The 18,831-nt window shown below is 41.6% G+C and overlaps 1 protein-coding gene across 4 annotated transcripts in view; it reads right to left on the bottom strand.

Moving 5' to 3' along the window:
- stard13a (StAR related lipid transfer domain containing 13a) overlaps positions 1–18,831 on the bottom strand; it is a 50,645-nt gene that overhangs the window by 15,543 nt on the left and 16,271 nt on the right. Inside the window, exon 1 of one of the 4 annotated variants that reach the window (XM_005750759.2) lies at positions 8,672–9,187. The exons of 2 other annotated variants lie outside the window; for them this stretch is intronic. In XM_005750759.2, the coding sequence (XP_005750816.1) occupies positions 8,672–8,795 (124 nt within the window). In that variant the 5' untranslated portion in view covers positions 8,796–9,187. Of the gene's footprint in view, positions 1–2,590; positions 3,468–8,671; positions 9,188–18,831 lie in introns of those variants that run through there. One more of the 4 variants, XM_005750758.2, reaches the window with a different exon arrangement.

An 18,831-nucleotide genomic window follows, 5' to 3' on the forward strand; every position in this document is an offset into this window, starting at 1 on the left:
TTTTTTTTTTTTTAGTTTAATTGAATATATTTTTTTTATAAGATCTGTCCCTTTAGTCTAAATAACACTGAGCAGTCACAGACTACACACACACATACACACACACACACACACACACACACACACACACGCACACACACACACACACACACAGGATGCCTGGAAAGCTGCCATATTCCTACATACGCTAAAGCACTTAGTCCTTTACTCTTAAAGGTTTTTTTTTAAGGCAATGAAGAAAATGAAGAAGGAAGCAAAGGACATTAAAGAGGAATATGTCTGTTCTATCTCATGAAGTGCATCTGTGACAAATACCGAGCTGTGGAAATATACTGTGACACAGAATCGGTGGAAGCATGCACACATGAAGGACTGCAGAGTTTACTCAGCCCTACATATATGCGACATGGCACAAATGCGAGGACTGCTGTAATTAAGCAGTTGACCATAATTAATAAAGGCACAGGGCAATACTGAGTGTTACCAGATTAGATTAATAGGATGAGTGAAGAAAAGTGAAGGTCAAGCTGTATGTTTGGTTATGTCATTTTTTCTCCAACAGAGGGTGCTAAAGCATTTTGTTAGAGAAATCAAAAGGAAACCATTATGGTGTTGGCTCTGCGTCACATATTAGCCCCTTTGTCATTTAGTCATTAGGCTGTTAATTTAAACAGGAAGGATAACATCAGAGCAGAAATGCAGGAGTTGCACTGATTTTATGAATAAAAAATCATGTTAGCATTACATACATGCGCCTCACAATTACCATATTTCAATCCTTAAACTAAAGAGATGGATTCAATCAACAGTCGGGAGCAATCAGTCAAATAGTTAAGTGGCTGTCGATGAAATCAGATTCAGATTCACAGATTTAGGTAATAATGTCATGTGAACGCTGTGTAGCGTTTGAATCAATTCAATGAAATTCAGTTTTAATTATATAGTGCCAAATCACAACAACAGGAGCTTTTTATTGTAAAGTATAATACAGAGAAAACCCAGTGATCAAAGGACCACTTTTGAACAAGCACTTAGCAAAAGTGGGAAGGAAAAGCCTACTTTTAACAGGAAGAAACCACCAGCAGAACCAGGCTCAGAGGGGGGCAATCTGCCGCAAGACAGTGATTAGATCCACTATGAAAGCCTTTAACACATCTGTATGTCACCCATACACATTTATAAATCAGGGCAGCAGTTTGCACATTTGTCTAATGCATGAAAAGCCAATGGTTTGAGAACAGGAGGAGACACAAACCCCTTTGAGGTTGTGTCAGAAAAGGGCATCCAATATAAAAGTAAGTAATCAAATATAGGGGGTTACCTGCTGTGGTAACAACTTGTGAGCAAGGAAGAAGCTCAAAGTAGCTTTATTGTACCTGGAGACATGAATTAAGCACTACTGCTGTTAAAAAGCCTCTGATTTCGGTGACCGACTGTTTAGGTCACTGAGTTGTGTTGTTTTAAAGGCTGCCTCACACTCGACCAGCTGCTGATGAGTGGAATGCAACAGAAGTGGGTGAAGGAGACAGTGTGTTTGTGTGGGGGCTGAGAAGAGCGAAGTGCATGTAAGAGTGCAAAAATAGGAGTGAGTGAAAGTTAAAAAGTCATACCATCACCCAGCACAGGCATAAACTTGCTTCCCCGTCTACATTCCTGTTCATCTCTCTCCTCCAGCATATCACTGTTTCTTTTAGTTACTTCATACATCATCTGGATTCTTTGAGACCCATTCATCATCAAGCAGGGATAACACGTAGCACAAGACTTAACACGCTTCTGCTCCTAATTATGTGGCATGGCATTTTGAGGGAGAAAAAAAATTGACCACTAACTGCCTGATGTGTTTCAAGAGCACCAACAATGCAGCCTTACAGAGAAAGAGCATGCTGTCGTTTTCAATGAACACAGGCAGCCTTTGCCGTGACAGTGTTGTTCTGTTAAATTTACTCCTTGGGAAGCTTGAGTCACATGACAGGAAGTGCAGGAAGTAACCAGTTGGGTAAGGGGAAGAGACAAAAACAAGAACACTACAGCCCTCAAGCATTTGTTATGGCTTCTTTCAGATTTATGAAAGACATCTTTGGAGTGGAAGTGGCTCCACATGTCTGACTAGATGATGTTTCTTGGAATTTAGAAGTGGAAGAACCACTTCAGGTGGTTACCCTTTCATAGATTTCCCACTGAAGCATAATTAAGGCATCAGGTGGGAACCACTGTGGAATAGGCCCAATTCCAAACAGGGGAGACGCAATCTAACATTAAAGCCCTGCAATCAGAATCTTCCTTCCCCTGTTTAACAGCTGGAACACTTATCAAAGCACTTTGTGTAAATGTGCACCCAGCACTTTCCTCTCTCTTTCAATGGACAGAACAAGTGATGAGTGATATTTACACTTGGTAGGCTTCAAAGATCTAATAAGAGGTTTTTCAGTTTACTTATCAACCTATTGTCACCCCCTTTTTTAAGAAAGACACACATGTGAGAAAAACTAGACAAGTTGAAAACTGCATTGACATACTTTCTTATGTTTTACTGAGGCATGAGATTGAATTTAAATCAAAGGCATTAAAACATCTTCTCCATAGCTACCTTGTGCCAGCCTCCGCAGAAGCTGCTTGCGAGCAATGATGCGCGAGAGGCGCAGGGCAGAGCGCCGTTGAGGGGTGTCGCCCAGCCTCAGGTAGTAGTCCTGCCCATCGGGTGTCATGGCCTCCAGGCAGGTACTCTCACCGCTGCTCTCACAGTCACTCTCACTGTCGTTACTGGCGCCCTTGGAACTGTGATCCCCGCAGTCTGTACTGTCACCGATTTCCATGTTCCTACTGTTTGTGACATCAGCACAGTCTGCACTGTCCTCTGTGCACATGCTGTCAGCGCTCTCATCCCTCGTATTGTCCACACTGTCAGCAGCGGTTAAACTCCTCGTGTCCTCATTCGCATGTTTAGCAGTTTCTGTTACGTTTGCTGTCTCTTCATTCCTTGCAGAATCTGCTCTGTCTGCATCTTCACAGTGCACTAAGCCAGCCCCGTGGACTGTACTCACTGCAGCTTCCATGTCATCCATAAGGGCCATAGTGATGTCTCCAGTCTCCATAACATAACGTTTAATCTACACTCCAAGTCTCAGGGTGGTGGATTGTTGAGTGAGCACTCCTTGTAAATTCCTGCCTTTAACATGTCCTTACTGGAAGCCAAATCAGCTCCTCTCCCTCCTGCCTCCTCCTTCCGAATCACCACAGTCGTAACAAACACGCAGGTTTCATCACACCACCTGACTCAGATGGTAAACACAGGCTGACTGCTCAGCTGAGTTTGAGATGGGAGGAAGACCGACTTTCACAAGGTCCTTCCTTTGGTCACATGACCAGCAACCAATGCCCTGAGCGCTCAGGGAACGCTGCACCGCTTCCTGAGGATCTGCCAAAGAATCAATTTTGGTACGCGCCCCAGGCATTAGTGGGCATATCTGTGAGGGGACACGTAATCAGGACAGGGAAGGGGATAGGCCTGGAAAAATATACAATGCCAGCAGCCATATCCCAGTGCGAAATGGGAAGGAACAAACAGAACAATAGAGCATGTGGATTTGTGAGACGGTGCAGAGGAATGTAAGTAGGAGTAAGATGTTTGCTGCTTATGCTGAGTAGGACTGCAATGCCATTGAAGAATAAACCCACACCATCACATTTAGACCACATGACAGATATACATCACCCACTTTCCCTGCTAACACTCCTTTCACATACCAATACATCTAAATAAATCTACCATGTAGCAGATATAGTAAGCTGAAGTCTTTAATATGTGACTGAAAGGTGCCACAGAGTAACGAAACTAGGGGATAAATGTGTGGAAAGAAGTGAGTGGAAGTAGAGAAGCCATAGTTTGACCCAGATTTGCAGAATAATGGTTTACCAAGACCTGAGGACCCAAGCTGTCACCTGAATTTATTTTAGGGAGGTAATAATCGGCAGGTGAGGTAAGAGAGGGTGTGAAAAAAGCGTCATAGCAAAGTCACTTACAGGTCAGCAGTTACAGGACAGTTTTCTTTTTAGCCTGCAGGCCATATACTGTGAGAAAGCTGGAAGCTACGAGTCTGAAATCCCAGAAATGCCAAATTACTCCCAGTCAAACAAGTGAAACTGTGAAACATAAAATCTGTGGTTGGGTTTGATTACACCGCCCTCTTGAGGAAATCAAAATCATGATCTGCACAATTTCTCTGCAAAAGTGGAAGTTTGGACTATCTCTGTTTTCACTCGAGATAAACCGACAAAGAAAAATAAATTTGAAACACTAAGCAGGGCACTGAGTAAACGTCCCATGTGATCTTTGGCACAGACGGTTGGCATAATAATGTAATGGAGAGCTAAGTAATGGAGATGTGTGCAACCAAAGCAGCAAAGGGCAGGGCTGTAGTAAGCAGTGAGTAATATAATATTCATCGCTTTCAGTTACAGCAGGCCACGACAAGACCGAAGCTACATCGACTAGAGATGAGCCTGAAAACTCAGCTACAGCTAAAGTTTAATTAAATACGCAGCTGGAGGACACAAGAAGACATAAAAGGACAGTACGAGGAAATGTGAAGAACCTGCTTGCTGTGAGACCTGAAATTATTGTTGAAATTATGTCAGCATGACAGCTGATTTATGCATTATTTAAAACCTGTTCTTCTCATTTACAATATAAAGCATTATTGATATAAGACATCCTACTATGTCTAACCTCTGAAAATGTTGTTTCGGTCTGTTAGTTTCATTGATTTTGAGCAAGCTGTGTTTATGGCATTACTTCCATTTCTTTGTTAAGTCATCTGATGTGTCATTATCCCATTTACAGTCACGCATGGGCAAATCCTGGGGGATGTATTTAGGTCTTAAAGCAAATGAGATATTGATCAAAAAGTAGTAGCAGCACTTATTGCAGTTAACATTATGAAGCCTTTAAGTGCAAAATATCTTTGTGACAAAATAAATGAGATCACCAGATGCTCATAAATCATTTATGTGTGCGAGCATTAAGAAAGAAAAAGAGTTAATATTAGGGAAAAAAGCTGGAGTTCTTATTTTTGACCTTTGATAAGGTTTTAAAGTCATTTTTAAGGACAGTACTAAAGTAAACACTCTGACCTTCACAGCTAGGCAGACTTCACGATTCTGAACATCAAAGCTTGGTCACCTTTAACCTAAAGACCAAAAACTAAGGAGCTTCATGCCCAAATATTCAAGGCTCTATTAGCTCTTTGAGATGATCTAAAAAGCAGTCAGGACCATTACAGAGAAATGGACTTTAAACAGCAGGAAGCCCTGAGCCATCCAGCGGCAGATAAAATGCAGCTGGGTTTTACTTAAAGCTGGCTGAGTATTTTCAGCGCAGAAGTCAAAGGTCATCCTGAGTACGAGGCAAAGTGAGCGCCACGTCCAGTTTACAGAGCAGTGAAAATAAATCCTAGTAGGAAAGAGATGATTCAAGATCATTTCACACAGGGCCGTGCAGAAGTTTTGAGCTACTCCTGATTTTATTGTATTTTCCAAGGAAAATGGCAAATGGGTGCAAACGTGTGCAAATGGACATACCGTATATACGTTTTTTTAATGAAATGTGGAAATACAAACACAGCAGCGTGAACGCCTACCATCTCATATACTCACAGCAGTGAGCGTCATCATTTAGTTCACTTAATTGTTGCCAAGTTGCCAAATTTGCTGCATGATTAAGCAACAGTATTCTCAAAAAACACTTTCATGGGAAATACAGTATTGTGCAAGTGTCTCATGCCATTGCGTATTTCTTTCTATTTTCCTGGGAAAATAAGAAATAGGCACAGTGATTTATGCTCAAACATAAATGCAAATACAGTATATAAGGCAAAAACAGAGTCTGTACAGCTCTGATGAGCGATTTGGCACGACCGCCTTTGTTCTTCAACATAGCCTGAACTCTGTTAGATAAGCTTTCTTGTAATATCTTTAAGTAGATTCTTTTTTTAAAAGATCCCACACTGCTTCAGTTGGGATCATTTTCATGATGAAAGTGAAGCTGTTGCTGATCAGATACATTTTAGATGGTATTGCATGGTGAATCGAACTCTGATGGTGGTTTTCTGTATTTGTAATTCCATCAGTTTTGACCATATCTCCAAAACACCAAATCACAACAGAGCCTCAACTGTACTTTACATATCACTGTAGATACTCCTCCTGACATCCAGAAACAGTTCAAACTTATGGAAATCTAGATTCCATATGACCTGTTGCCACCGATTTTCAGTCCAGTTCTTGTGTAATTTGACATACCTCACCCTTTATTCTGTTTCCCTCCTTTAAAATGGCTTCTTGACAACCACCCCTCCAATGAGATCATATCTGATGAGGCTTGAACAGTAGATGGCTCAACTGACAGGTCAGACTCATCTCTGAGGTCATGTGTCAGGATTTTTTTTCAGATACTGGTCATCTCCTGTAATCTTTAGGATTACAGCAAATGAACCAAAAAGATCTTCCCAAAGATGTTTGGGATCATTTAGAATCACACTGGTTGAAACTATAACTACTATCAAACTATGTTATGTTTGGTATTTTTCATAAATTAACTAAAGAAATGGGAACAAATTATGTATTTTTCCAACAGGCAGCGAGTATGACAGTGAATCAGTTCTTTGCTAAATTGTTATCTATGGACACAAACACAAGTAATGTGCCTTTTTTCTGTTTAATAGTCAGGTACAAGGATTGGACTGAAAATTAGTGAAAAAGCAACCAATGTCCAAAGAAAACCTATGAAAGACCTTCAGAAAATCTGGAGAACTATCACTCGACCACTTTAAAATGACAACAACGTTTGACTCCTGAAAACAAAATATGACAAAACGCAGGGTGGTTCAAGACTTTTGCACGTTCCTGTGTGTTTGTGTAAATTCTTTCTTCTGCATCGGTGTTTTCTAACAAACCGACACGCACACGAACACATAAACTCCCACACCAAAGAAACTCAGGCTCGCAAAAGCCACATTCAAAGGGAGACCCACACTTACTACTAACTCAAAAATCTGTGGAATTACAACTAAATCCAGGTGCTATGCTGTACTCTCAATTCTCTCTCTCACACACAAAGATACACACACTCTCTGCTTTTTTGCATCTGCCTCTTGACTTTTGCTTAATATGCACAATCTTTGAATTACATCTGGTAATCAGTGCAGGGTTTCTTTTTTTTAAAAAGATGCTCACATTATTTGCCATGACTACATGTCAGTGAATTTAATCCTGTGCTGTTTATCACCATCAAAATAAAATCAGCCTCGTCTGGAAAATTACTTACAGTATCTCTTCCCCCCCCCCCACCAAACAAAAATACAAAACAGGTTTAAATTCATAACATTTGACTAGCATGGATTCTCCAGATATTCCACTGTCCTGACTAATTCTTAGGGTGGAAAATGCACTTCTGAATGCCAGCATAACTGTAAGGCCAGATGTGCACATTTTTAAGGATTCCCCATCCCCATATCAGATCCAGACAGATGTGAACTGTGTGCCTTTGAGCTGATGCGTTCAGCAGTAGGATGAAGGAGGGGTGCTGGATGAGGGGCTGTGAGTTTGGGGCTCTGAAAGGAGGATGGAAGGGCTAGAAATAAGGAAAAAGAGGATTACACAGCCAGCAGGTGTTCTCTGATGCTTCCTTAGGCAGATACTCTCTTTCTAATTGTGCACAAAGATTCACTAAAGCAACAAACACTGTAGTAGCTGTCCTTCATGCAATGCTGAAAACAATCTTTAGCAGGGCTCCAGCATCATTTTGCTGGCCGTGCATGCAATCTATCACTGCTAAGCACTGTAATACACCATGAATAGGCACACTGACTTTGACCGACATCCTGGTCTGTGGTGGTTTGTGTTGTCGTGAATGTGGGAATGTTCATCGTTTAATTTGCTTAAGAGGCGCACATCTCGGTAATTACATTAAACTGAGGGGACAGCTGCAGCTCTCTGACGCACAGTTTAGAGAGGGGGAGAGAGAGATGGTAAACTCTGCGCATCCAGGCCAAATACAGAGCAAACCCAGCGACCCTTCCAAAAAAAAAAAGGGGGGGGGGGGGGGGGGGGAACCTGCTGCATTGTGAGAATATTTCACTCCTTCTCCGGACGACATAATCCGAAATAATAAACAGCGAGAATAAAATAAGTGAAAGTAAACCAGAGTCCGGATTAGAACAACAGATAGTGAATGATTGGCATCTGGACCCCCCTTCTTTGGACTCCTGTCCACAGCACATGCCTGGGTGCTGTTTTGAGGACTAAATTTGACAATGACCTTCCCAAAATACCAGGGTGCGCGCTGCTGTGACGCTACAGGCAAACAGCTCTATATGCAGCACATAGGCTGAAGATAAACTTCTGTCTTCTAATAATATTATAAGGTCTAAAGGAATAAATACGATGGTGCGTAAAATCATACAACCAACGAGTGAGGGAAAAATAAGGCAAATGTTCAACCACTTAGAAAGAAAACAGAAAAAAATCTGAATTTTCAGACCAGGATTTTATGAAAAAAAGTAAGTGGTGGTTTAATGTAGCCTAGCACGTCATTATTCTTACTGTGGTTACAGTTAGGCTGTTTCATCTGTGAGGACAAGCTGCATCCCGCATATTTGTATTTGGCTCTGACCTGCTAACCGTCTCTCCCGGACATTTCTCCACAGCAGATCCCAAGCCTTGGACGTTGAGTCCCGCAGCTGCTCGCTGATCGACCGCCGCAGCTGTAGCTTGGCAGACTTTCGCTGGGTTGTCATTGCTGTGCAGCCGGACTCATATTCCCCCGACTATTAAAAAAACGAAACCACTGCTCTTGTCAACCACACGCTTATTCCTCAGCTCCTTTATTCCGCTATGCGAACAGCCCGGGATGAGGCAGTGCGCCCCGGCTTCTGCGTCTGGCTGCCGCAATAGTCGTCACTGCTACACCTGGTATACAGCTCCTCTAGCGCTGCGTCACCTTCCTGTACCAGTGGAGGCGGATGAGGTCCTACCGGCAGGATCCTGACCCCCTCTAAAAAATGATGTACTGATTTAACAAATTCTGCATTTCTGCCCTACTCGTCCACGTCTGTAGGGCTTAGATGCAGAAATGTTACAACATAACTTCTGCATGTGAGGCGAGAACTCTGACAAGGAGAGCCAGATGTGAGAGGCGGCCCCCCGCCACAAGGGTTGGACTCGCTCTCTCTCAAACACACACAAACACACACACAAGAACCAAACCTAGTCTACGCGTTCTCCACGCCACAAACCCACCCACTCACCCAAACAAGGATCTCTTTCAATCCCAGTAGGCTACTGGTAACACAGCCAGGACAGACGAGCCTAAAATAAAAACACACCGGCATGCTGTGCTGAATCTAAGAGTTTAAAATGATTTAACTGAACGCGCAGGATGTGATTTGGAGCTGTGTCGACCAATCCTGTCTATGTTTTGGGAATCTTAAATTGCATGAATAATTATTGAAATTGCTTAATCAATTCAGCAAGAATCTCAAACTCAGTGGAAAGACATCTGCAAATATCAGCAAGCAGCAACCACAGATTATCTCCAGGTAAAAAGCAGCTTTTCCTTCGTGTTAACCATTAACTTGTGAGTGGAAGTTAACGAGGTAGAGAATATGCATAATTAAAGTCTGTTTGTGTTTAGAATTGTGGTATTGTAAAAATTGAAAAATAAAATATGTCTTTCTGTTGCTGGCTACAGCGTGCCCCTTGATATTTTGGGACTGAATCTGCGCTTTGGTCACAGGTCTGACCTCAGAGAGCAGCTGAGAGGGCTTTGGTACTCAGGAACTTAATTTTTTGTCCTCCGTTTCTGTTTCTTTTAAATTCTGTCAGAAATTATGACAACTAGCTAAGACAATCTTTAAAACTCGAGGTGATGTTTCCAACACGTTTGCAATTACCAGCGCCAGGAAATAGAAAGCATCAGCAAATTCTCAAATTTAAAATGCTGAATCATGATGTGGCTGCTTTAAAAATGTCTGTCTGTGATCTTAACACCATACAAGCTGCCAGTTTTGTACAGGACAAAGAAAAATTGCAATAAAGCTCTCACAGATGTGTTTTGTGCTTCAGGGAGTTTCTAACTTTACCTGTAACATCACTAACTGGTGATTGAGTAACTGACTTTTTCTTGACTAACTGAGATAAAGTCGCGTACTGCTGCTGCCAGCAGCCTAAAGTGAAAGTGCTCGAGCATGTGAGCTGCCTCTCTTTCAGAGCCACATTCACCCCTCTGACAGGTTAAGAGGTGGGAATTTCAGAGATTCCCATGTCATTCCAGGAATGCCAGACCGAGCGATCAGACCGACCAGGACGCTCCTCGGTTGCCGTCTGCCTGACACCATCGGATGTCCTGTTTGTGGTGTTAAATTGCAGGTCAGCAGGGATCCAGTGAGCAGAGACCTGATTCAATAGTTCATCTTGTCGAAACACGCTAGACACCCTGAGCGGTCAGCAGAATCCTGAGGTTATCTGGCTGCCAAATGCTGCTTTACTGGCACAGCTCACCATCTTAGTCGAAACACTGAGCAAATATTTGGCGACATAATTCCACCCAGAATGTGACTTGTGCAGCTGAAATTGCTCCACATCAAAGACGGTGAAGGCGAAGGTGATAGAGGCTGGAGGCTGGTCTAACTTTCCCTGCTTTGCCCTGCATGACACAGAGTAAGTTGACAGTTTAGCTGCAGAGTGTCCCATTGATTCATATTCTTTCACTTCTGAGACTGGAGTATGAACCTGTAGTCGAACAGCTGGAAGGATAAAAGAGGGGAACGTGTGCATGGGAGGAAAAAAAGAAGAGGGGCAGAACTACTTAAAGATGAGAGAATGCAAAGATAACATTAAATCATTTGCTTTATAATTCCTGTTTTCATTACTTTAATCAAACAAGCAAGTAATATTTTTGCAAAAAGAGGATAAGACAAATGCCGATCTGTCTTTTACATTTACACATACTCAAAACAGAAACAGAAAAATGAAAGAGGAGAAGGGGGGAGGATGCCAGGCAGCCCCCATAGAAATGTAGGTGTGTACTAATGATGCTGAGAATGCTGGGAGGCTATGCGGAGGCAGTGCACCTGTGTGTCATCCAAAGAATTGTGAATTAAATAAAATATATGATGATAATGATGACAGCATGCAAAAAGAATAAGGCTGTGCAGAAGTTAAGCATGTATGTGCTTTTAAAACAAGTAACACATGTCTTAAGGGGAGCCATGAAAAGCACAAACAAGGTTCTTATTTCCAGCTGCAGGCATCTGGAGTAAAGCAAAGCCAGATTCCGCAGCACTCTTTGGTTCACAAAAACATAAACATTAACTCTTTCCATTCACACAAAACAAAAAAGTCTAGTGTACATGTTGCAGCAAAGCACAGCTGACAAACTAAAGAGAAGCTGGGTTACGTGGAAAAGCAGAAAGCGTGTGCTGTGGGTCACTTTACAGAGTGCTGCAGGTAAAACCAAACCTTTGCTGTCATTAGAGCTCACTGGTTGAATATGTAAATAGACGACACTAAACGAGGGAATATATTTTGGAAAAGAAAAATTTAATGAGTCTTACACTTTGTAGCTATTGAAGGCATTCACAGTGTGCAGCGTGTCCTTAAAAATTATGAATAAACTGGACAAGAGAATACAAAAGATGTGGTGGGCTAAAATAATCTCCAGCAGACGAACAGTGTCTGAAAATGTCCTTAAGAAATCCACCAAAGAGCTGCCACGGGACCTGAGAGATGTATCTGGATGTTCACTGAGGTCATTCTTAAGGAAGGGAAACAGGGAGTAAAAGGTGACGTATGCAAAGTTACAGAAGAACTGGACTAAAAATCAGTGGCAACAGGTCTTCATGAAGTGATGAATCCAAATTTGAACCTTTTATCTAAAATAACTGAGATTATATATGTATAATACTATCACGATCAGGAGGGAGGTACAACAGTGAGTGTCTACACGCATGTGTAAAACATGGTGGAGGCTCTGTCATGGCTTGGGGAACTAATAAATTAAATTTAAAACCTTTACCTTCTAGTTTTAGAGTGGCCCACTGTGTTTGAACACTTATGTACATCTATTAATGCATAGCTGAAACTGGGTAACTAATGAATTATTATTTTTACAAAACAATTAATAAAGAAGAATACTAATAATAATAATTAACCAAGAAACATGAAATAATTACATACTGTGTTTACAAAAAACCCACATAATAACGCACTTATGAGGTTCTTCTGTGTTGTTTGTATATATCAGTACAATGAGAGTGAAAAACTGGTCTCTGACTGCACTTCTCTGAAAACTGCATCCCGGGAGTTGGATCCACAGTCCGTCAGTTTTGGGTTTCATCCCTGTGATGTCGAAGGCTGTGATATGTGGATGCTAAGCTGGTCCGTGAGGTCAACCTCTGCTTTGGGCAGAGAGAACGAGCACCACAGGATCACCGTCTCTCACAGCAGCAGGCAATCAAAACACCAAACCCAACACATTCCAGCTCTCAAACAGCCAATCAAAGCAGCACAACTGATATTTTCTGGGCAGACCCTGTATCTGAATTTCTGAACAAATACACAGCAGAGCATGGGCGTCTCCACCAGGGGAGCAATCAGATCTTGCAGTGGCTACAAAAAAAAGAATGTACAGGGATGGTTTGGGAAAGGCTGCTGTCTTCCAGGGGCAGAGGAGGAGGAGGAAGAACAGGAAGAGAAATCAAGTTTCTCCTGCTTTTTTCCTATCAGGTCATTTAAGGTTGCAAAGATCGTGCAGCCAGTGTCCGTGCATGTACTGATCACAAAGACCATTACACGCACTGTCTTTTTTTCCATGCATATGCTTATGTACATAGTCATCTTCTAAGGCCTGCACATTCTTTCCCAGAAAAATGTAACCCTGTCGAAGGCTTCGCTCATTCACCGCAATAAAATTACTGTAAAAAGTCAATAGCTGCACACAGAGACTGGGTTAGCGAGTTCAGTCTAATCAATGATTTAACAGATCACGTGACCAAAGACCGTGACAAAACCATCTCACCAAACTACTCTCTCAACGTTTCTTTAAATGCTCCATGTCCTCTCAGCTAACATGTACCCTCTATCCATTTCTCCTCCTCTTGCACTAGCTCATTTTTCTTTTCCTCATCCCTGCTACTCTCTCCCTGCTCCCTGTCTTCTATTTTCAGCAACACTCAGTCATTCAGGCCAAGCAGCAAAGCTCGCTGGACCCAACAGTTTCAGCTTGAAGAGCATGCATATAACCTCCTTTTCCCCCCCTGTGTCACTTACAAAGGCTTACCTCATCTGTGTGTGGCAAAAATACTCATTTCAGTCAGTAAATTTAATTGTCATCGTGTCACCTGCAGTGAGTACCAGCAGCCCACTTGAGTGGAAAACCTTCAGATTAAATGAAACCATTGAACAGATGGCACTGTGTGACCTCGACCTAAATTCCTACCTCATACTATGTGTTTTAGTTATCCATGAGAGCACACACACACACTTACACGCCCACCCACAGACACACACACGTAATCATCTTACACTGAATCACAGTTATTCCATATGCTCACATCCTCAGAAAGTATTATGAAGGCTAACTCTTTAGGATTCAGATCACATCTGTTAATGTGCTCAATCTTGGTTGTGTACTTTACCTTTAGCAGCCTAACATGAAATAAAAATACTGCCCTTTACAAGTAACCCAGCCACAGAAAAGGGCGGGTCACAAGCCAGGGCACTCGTAGTACTGGTCACAATGCTGAAAAAATAAGAAGGGTTGCATCAGGAAGGGCGTAAGGCGTAAAATCTTTGATCAAGAATGAGATTTATTCCCAATGGAAACTATGCGACTGCTGGAGGAAGACAAAGAAAGGAGAGACGGAAAGGGAAGAGTGTCAGGGTGAGAGTAGAGACATTAAATTCAGGGACTAAATGCAGGTAGAGGGCTGGCTGATGTGATGGAGAGAATGAAGCTGGATATACCTGTGCATGCAGGAAACAAGAGGAATGAAAGTCAGTATAAGCAAGACAGAACACATGTGTGTGAATGAGCAAGAGGTGTAGTTAGTAAAGGTGGATGGGTTTAAATACCTGGAGTTAACCACCCACAACAGACATTGCAAGAGAGAGGTGAAGAAAAGAGTGCAGGCTTACACAATGATAGGTTTAGATGGTAGTGAGCCCTGATATGATGTACGGTTTGGAGACGGTGGCACTGATGAAAAGGTGGCAGAGTTTAAGGATGAGATTAGAAATGAGTTGTTTTTTTAGATGGTTTAGACATGTGCAGGGAAGACATAGTTGAAATAGTAGGCAAAGGATGTTGAAGATAGATCTGCCAGGCAGGAGGAAAAGAGGAAGAGCACAGCAAGCATTTTTGGATGTAGTGAAGGCGGACATGCACAGGGTTGGTGTGACAGAAGAAGAAACTAGGGATAGAGCTGATGCTGTGGAGACTCCTACGGGGAACAGCCAAAAGAATAAGACAACACTACCATGTACACGTCACTGTTGCTTCTATTTAAGGATACAAGTTTCCACAGAGGTAAATATAAAAAAAACATGAAACATCCTCAAAGAAAAGTAGGCCTTCCTCTTAGTGCTAGCTTTTATGACTGACAAAAGCTGCAGTGTTTAGTATTCAGAACTGATATTGCTGTTTTGACCTTTGAAACATCAGAGCGATGCTGTGATTGGCAGGTGCTTCCAGCAACAGCAGACAGTGAACCCTCAGCATGAGCGGAAATAAGTAGTGGGCACAGACGGACAATGGTGGCACTCAGACGAGAACAGAGTTAAACCCAAATAAGACAAAAAAGTCAAATGAGATGTAAAATCTGTTTACCAAAAATCTTGAAGATATTACATTTTCAAGAGAAAAAAAAAAGCCTGAGTGAAAATGATTCTTTGATGTTTCTGCATCAGTCATTGAGGAATGCTGTACTCCGGTCACCTCCCTCAGAAAAAAGAGCCGGAGGAGGGGAAAGTGGGTCAGGAGCTCATTCAGAGTGTCTATCCGCACACTCTCCAGTAACAACAACAACAACTTCCCTTGTCCAGCCTGTGAAGATAAGTCTGTTGATACTGTCCACCTCCTATTCTGGGGACTGAATCACCTACAGGATATGGCTATTACTGTGGCCCACCCGAGGCGTGAGACACAAAGTGATGGTCTTGGCATGTGGACCAAAGGGGAGAGACGATGCAGATGGGAAAAAGAGGAAACCAGACTCGAAGGAGACAGAGGAGGAGAGAGACGAGGGGGTTTGCAAGCTAAATGGAGAAGACCATGGGGTGCAGACTATGGCATGGAAGAAGAAGGACCTGGGGCATGACCGGGAGGGGGGTCTATAGGGAAACTCCACAGGTCATTGAAGTGCAGATCATATGCTGATAAGACCTCCTTATTGCCCTCTGTCTCGTTTTAAAGACACTAGCTGTTAAAATAAACATTTTTTACCTGGAAAATCCTCAAGGACTAACTTCCTTCCTGGAGCCCTCAGTGTTGGGATAGGGTTTCAAGACCACACACAGTAAACACATAAGTTTGCATAAGATAAACATAAAAACATACCACCAATACTCACACCAAAATATACATAGAAATACACAAGTAGTACAGTTGAATGTTTGAAGCGTTTGTTACAATTAACTACAAGTGTATGATTACGGTGAAACATTTAGACTAATCAGACTGAAACTCGAGTCGCCGTGTCTTCTTCACGTTCGCTATATTTAGTCAGTCTGTTTGTCTAAGACTGGCTGAATGTTTACATAACAGCAGCTGTTATTAATATTTTCACATTATTAATAAATCAAATGGTGTTTTGTGTGTTAAAGGATGTGACAAGCTCACAGAGTTATCATCCATCTCAGTTCTGCTCCGCTCTGAGCACTTGTGGAGCATTTTATGCCTTGACCTGCTCGTTGTTTTTTGGTGATTGATTATGACCTGTGGCACAGCTCCGAGGCCTGTGCTATGAAGCAAGTTCAACATACAGAGGATGTCATTCCGTTATCTCGATTCACGTACCCTAAGTAAACCCAGGCTTTCCCTCTGTGTGTTCACATGAGCAGAGAGTCGTTGGCAGCATCTGACCAATCACAATTACTTAAGTGTAATGTTTAAGAGTAAGTGTACTGGCAACTGAGTGGCTGACTTTCCAAAGGAGGATGAAACGATATGATGGGCCAATGTGAAGAGGTTAATCACACAGAAAGAAAAACACAGAGTATTTGAGAGGAGAATCGTTGTAATGTAAAAGCGTGCGCTTTATCTTCTTTGGTCAGTCACATTGGGATAGAGACGATATATTAATAAAGTTTAGCCTATTTGAAGCCAGGAAAGAAAGTTGGTAAAAATGCCTAATGCCAAAAACTGATCACATATCACACATATCACAGCTCTGTTAGTAAGACAGAATAATCTGAGAATCTGAGAGAATTCCTGGGGAATTCTGGTTTTATATCTATACCCTGGGGTATATTATGCTGCTGGTTCTTGTGCCTGAGTTTCAGTTTTGCACTTTCAGTAATTATTCCTGTTTGGGGTCTTGGTTTCTGTCTTTTAATTCGCAGGCCTTAGCTTGATCATAGCTATCTGGAGTCTGCTCAGGTTTAGAGTTTTCAGTTTATTTTACATTCCCTGTGTTTCCCAAATCCTAATGTCAAGTATGTGTGGTGGGTGTTTTAGGACTTATTTCCAGTTTTATTTTGATAGTTTCTTCTTCTTCTTTTCTATTTAGTTTTGTTTCTCCTCTCTTGTTTTCCCTGATTAGTGTCTACTGTGTCTCCCAGACGTCTCCACTCTGCCCCAGTCACCCTTCTGTCTATATTTTCTTTCATCTGTATTTAACATTTGGATGGTTCTCACTGTTTGTTACATTTTCTGTTGTCATTTCTGGACACATTTTAATTAAATAAGTAAAACTAACTGCAAGACTCTAAAGTCCGTACTGACGTTAATTGTGGAAACAAAAGAATTTGTGTCATTATTTTTGTAGCATAAGTAACCATCTTTGTAGCACTGAAAACCCAGGGCTAACTGTGAACTTACCTGGATAAGACAAAATCTTGCTTTGTAGTGCAGAGGTCTGTATTATAAAGAGAGAAAATAAGAGTATGATAGTATTAGAAGAGCACGTCAATTTTAACTTTATTTTATATTTTAATTTTGTGTAATATGGGAATATTTATATATTAGAGCTATTATGCAATATTTGGGAATATATTGTATTATTTAATATTAGTGCTTTAACTTGATTGCTGCTGTTCTTACTGTATTGGGCCAACTGCGATTTCTTCTGGGATTAATAAAGTATTCTGATGCTTAAACAGCAAAAATACCTGTTCACTGAATCAAATTAATTTCTTTTGTTAATCTGTAACAAACTGAAGCAATGTCCAAACTTTAATGTGGATACACTTGGATACACTACATGGACACTTTAAAATTTCGGCTGTGACCTTAGAAATAAACAGAAGAACTGAGAGCACAATTAGTGATAAAATAATTAATTGGAATTAAAATCTTTCTTTTACCAATCTCTGTGCTTAATTACCAGGTTAACGATTTTCTTCAGCATTCCTCTCTGGTTTTTTTGGCAACAGTAGGAAGCACTCATAGGGATCATTTTCTGTACATGAAGAGTCATGTGACACGTGTAATACCTTTTTTAGATTGATCAGATGCTGCCAAGACCACCCTTTCATGTGAATGTGCAGGGTAAACCCTGGGTTAACTTAACAAGTTGATAACGAGCTTTGTGTGACTGCTTATCCTGATCACCCAACACAATGTTAGGAATTCAGGAATGCAACTGAATCCAGATAATGGAAAGATACCCTGAGTATGTGGAACTCACTTCATAGTACAGGGTTCAGGCCTTTGATCATTAGTAGGCATCTTTCTGAACTTTGCTACTCTAACTGTACACTAACTGCTGTGCAGCAAAGAGCCATCAGCAACCAGCTACCTGGTGAACATAGCATTGCTGCCGAGTAGCGGCTGTGGACAAAGTGGCAACATGGAAATGCCAAAAACTAAAGTGGCCACTTGAGCGTGGCTCCGAAGGGTGGATTCAATCGCCTTCAAGACAACAGGGAGTATATTTTTATATAAAGGCTGAAAGTCGTGCATTATACAGTTCAAACACAAGTGTCATTAACTGGAAGCTGTCTGCTACGCTTCACCTCATCTAATTCAAGTCCCTGAACTGGACCTCACAATGACGGGCGTGGTAGCCGCGCCTTTGGGAGTGTTTTAATGCAATTACCTGGTAAATAATATGGCTTGCTGTGTGGTTAATTGAACTACATCCTGCCCAAGTCTCCAAGTCTGAGCTTTTAGGGTGAGGGAGAGTCTTTTATTTTATATTGAAACATTAAAACAAAAAAAAAGAAATTCACTGTGGGAGTTTAGAAATTCAACAGAGACAGCAGAGGGCAGAAGGACAGCAGAAAAATGAAAAGGGAGGTGAAGGAGGGAAGAGCAGGAGAGAGCTGGACTACAGCCAAATCCACTTCCAGACTTGTTAAAGCACTGCTGCATATTGCAGCAATATTTACACACACACAAACACACACTGTAGCACACATGCCAAGCAAAAGCTTTATAAGGGACCTCCTACATCAGACTACAAACCTTTAATGTTTGCTGTCGGGTGGGTCTGCACATCACATTAAGTTATAAAGGTTTATTGCAACATAATTGCTGAGCAAACTTCTACTCATCCAAGACACACAGCAGCAGAATTTTACAGTCGAACTGAAACATGTTTTATGTTAAATAGG

Source organism: Pundamilia nyererei, unplaced genomic scaffold (genome assembly GCF_000239375.1).
Source record: "Pundamilia nyererei isolate P.nyererei 1_Seehausen unplaced genomic scaffold, PunNye1.0 scaffold00286, whole genome shotgun sequence".
Lineage (NCBI taxonomy): Eukaryota > Metazoa > Chordata > Actinopteri > Cichliformes > Cichlidae > Pundamilia > Pundamilia nyererei.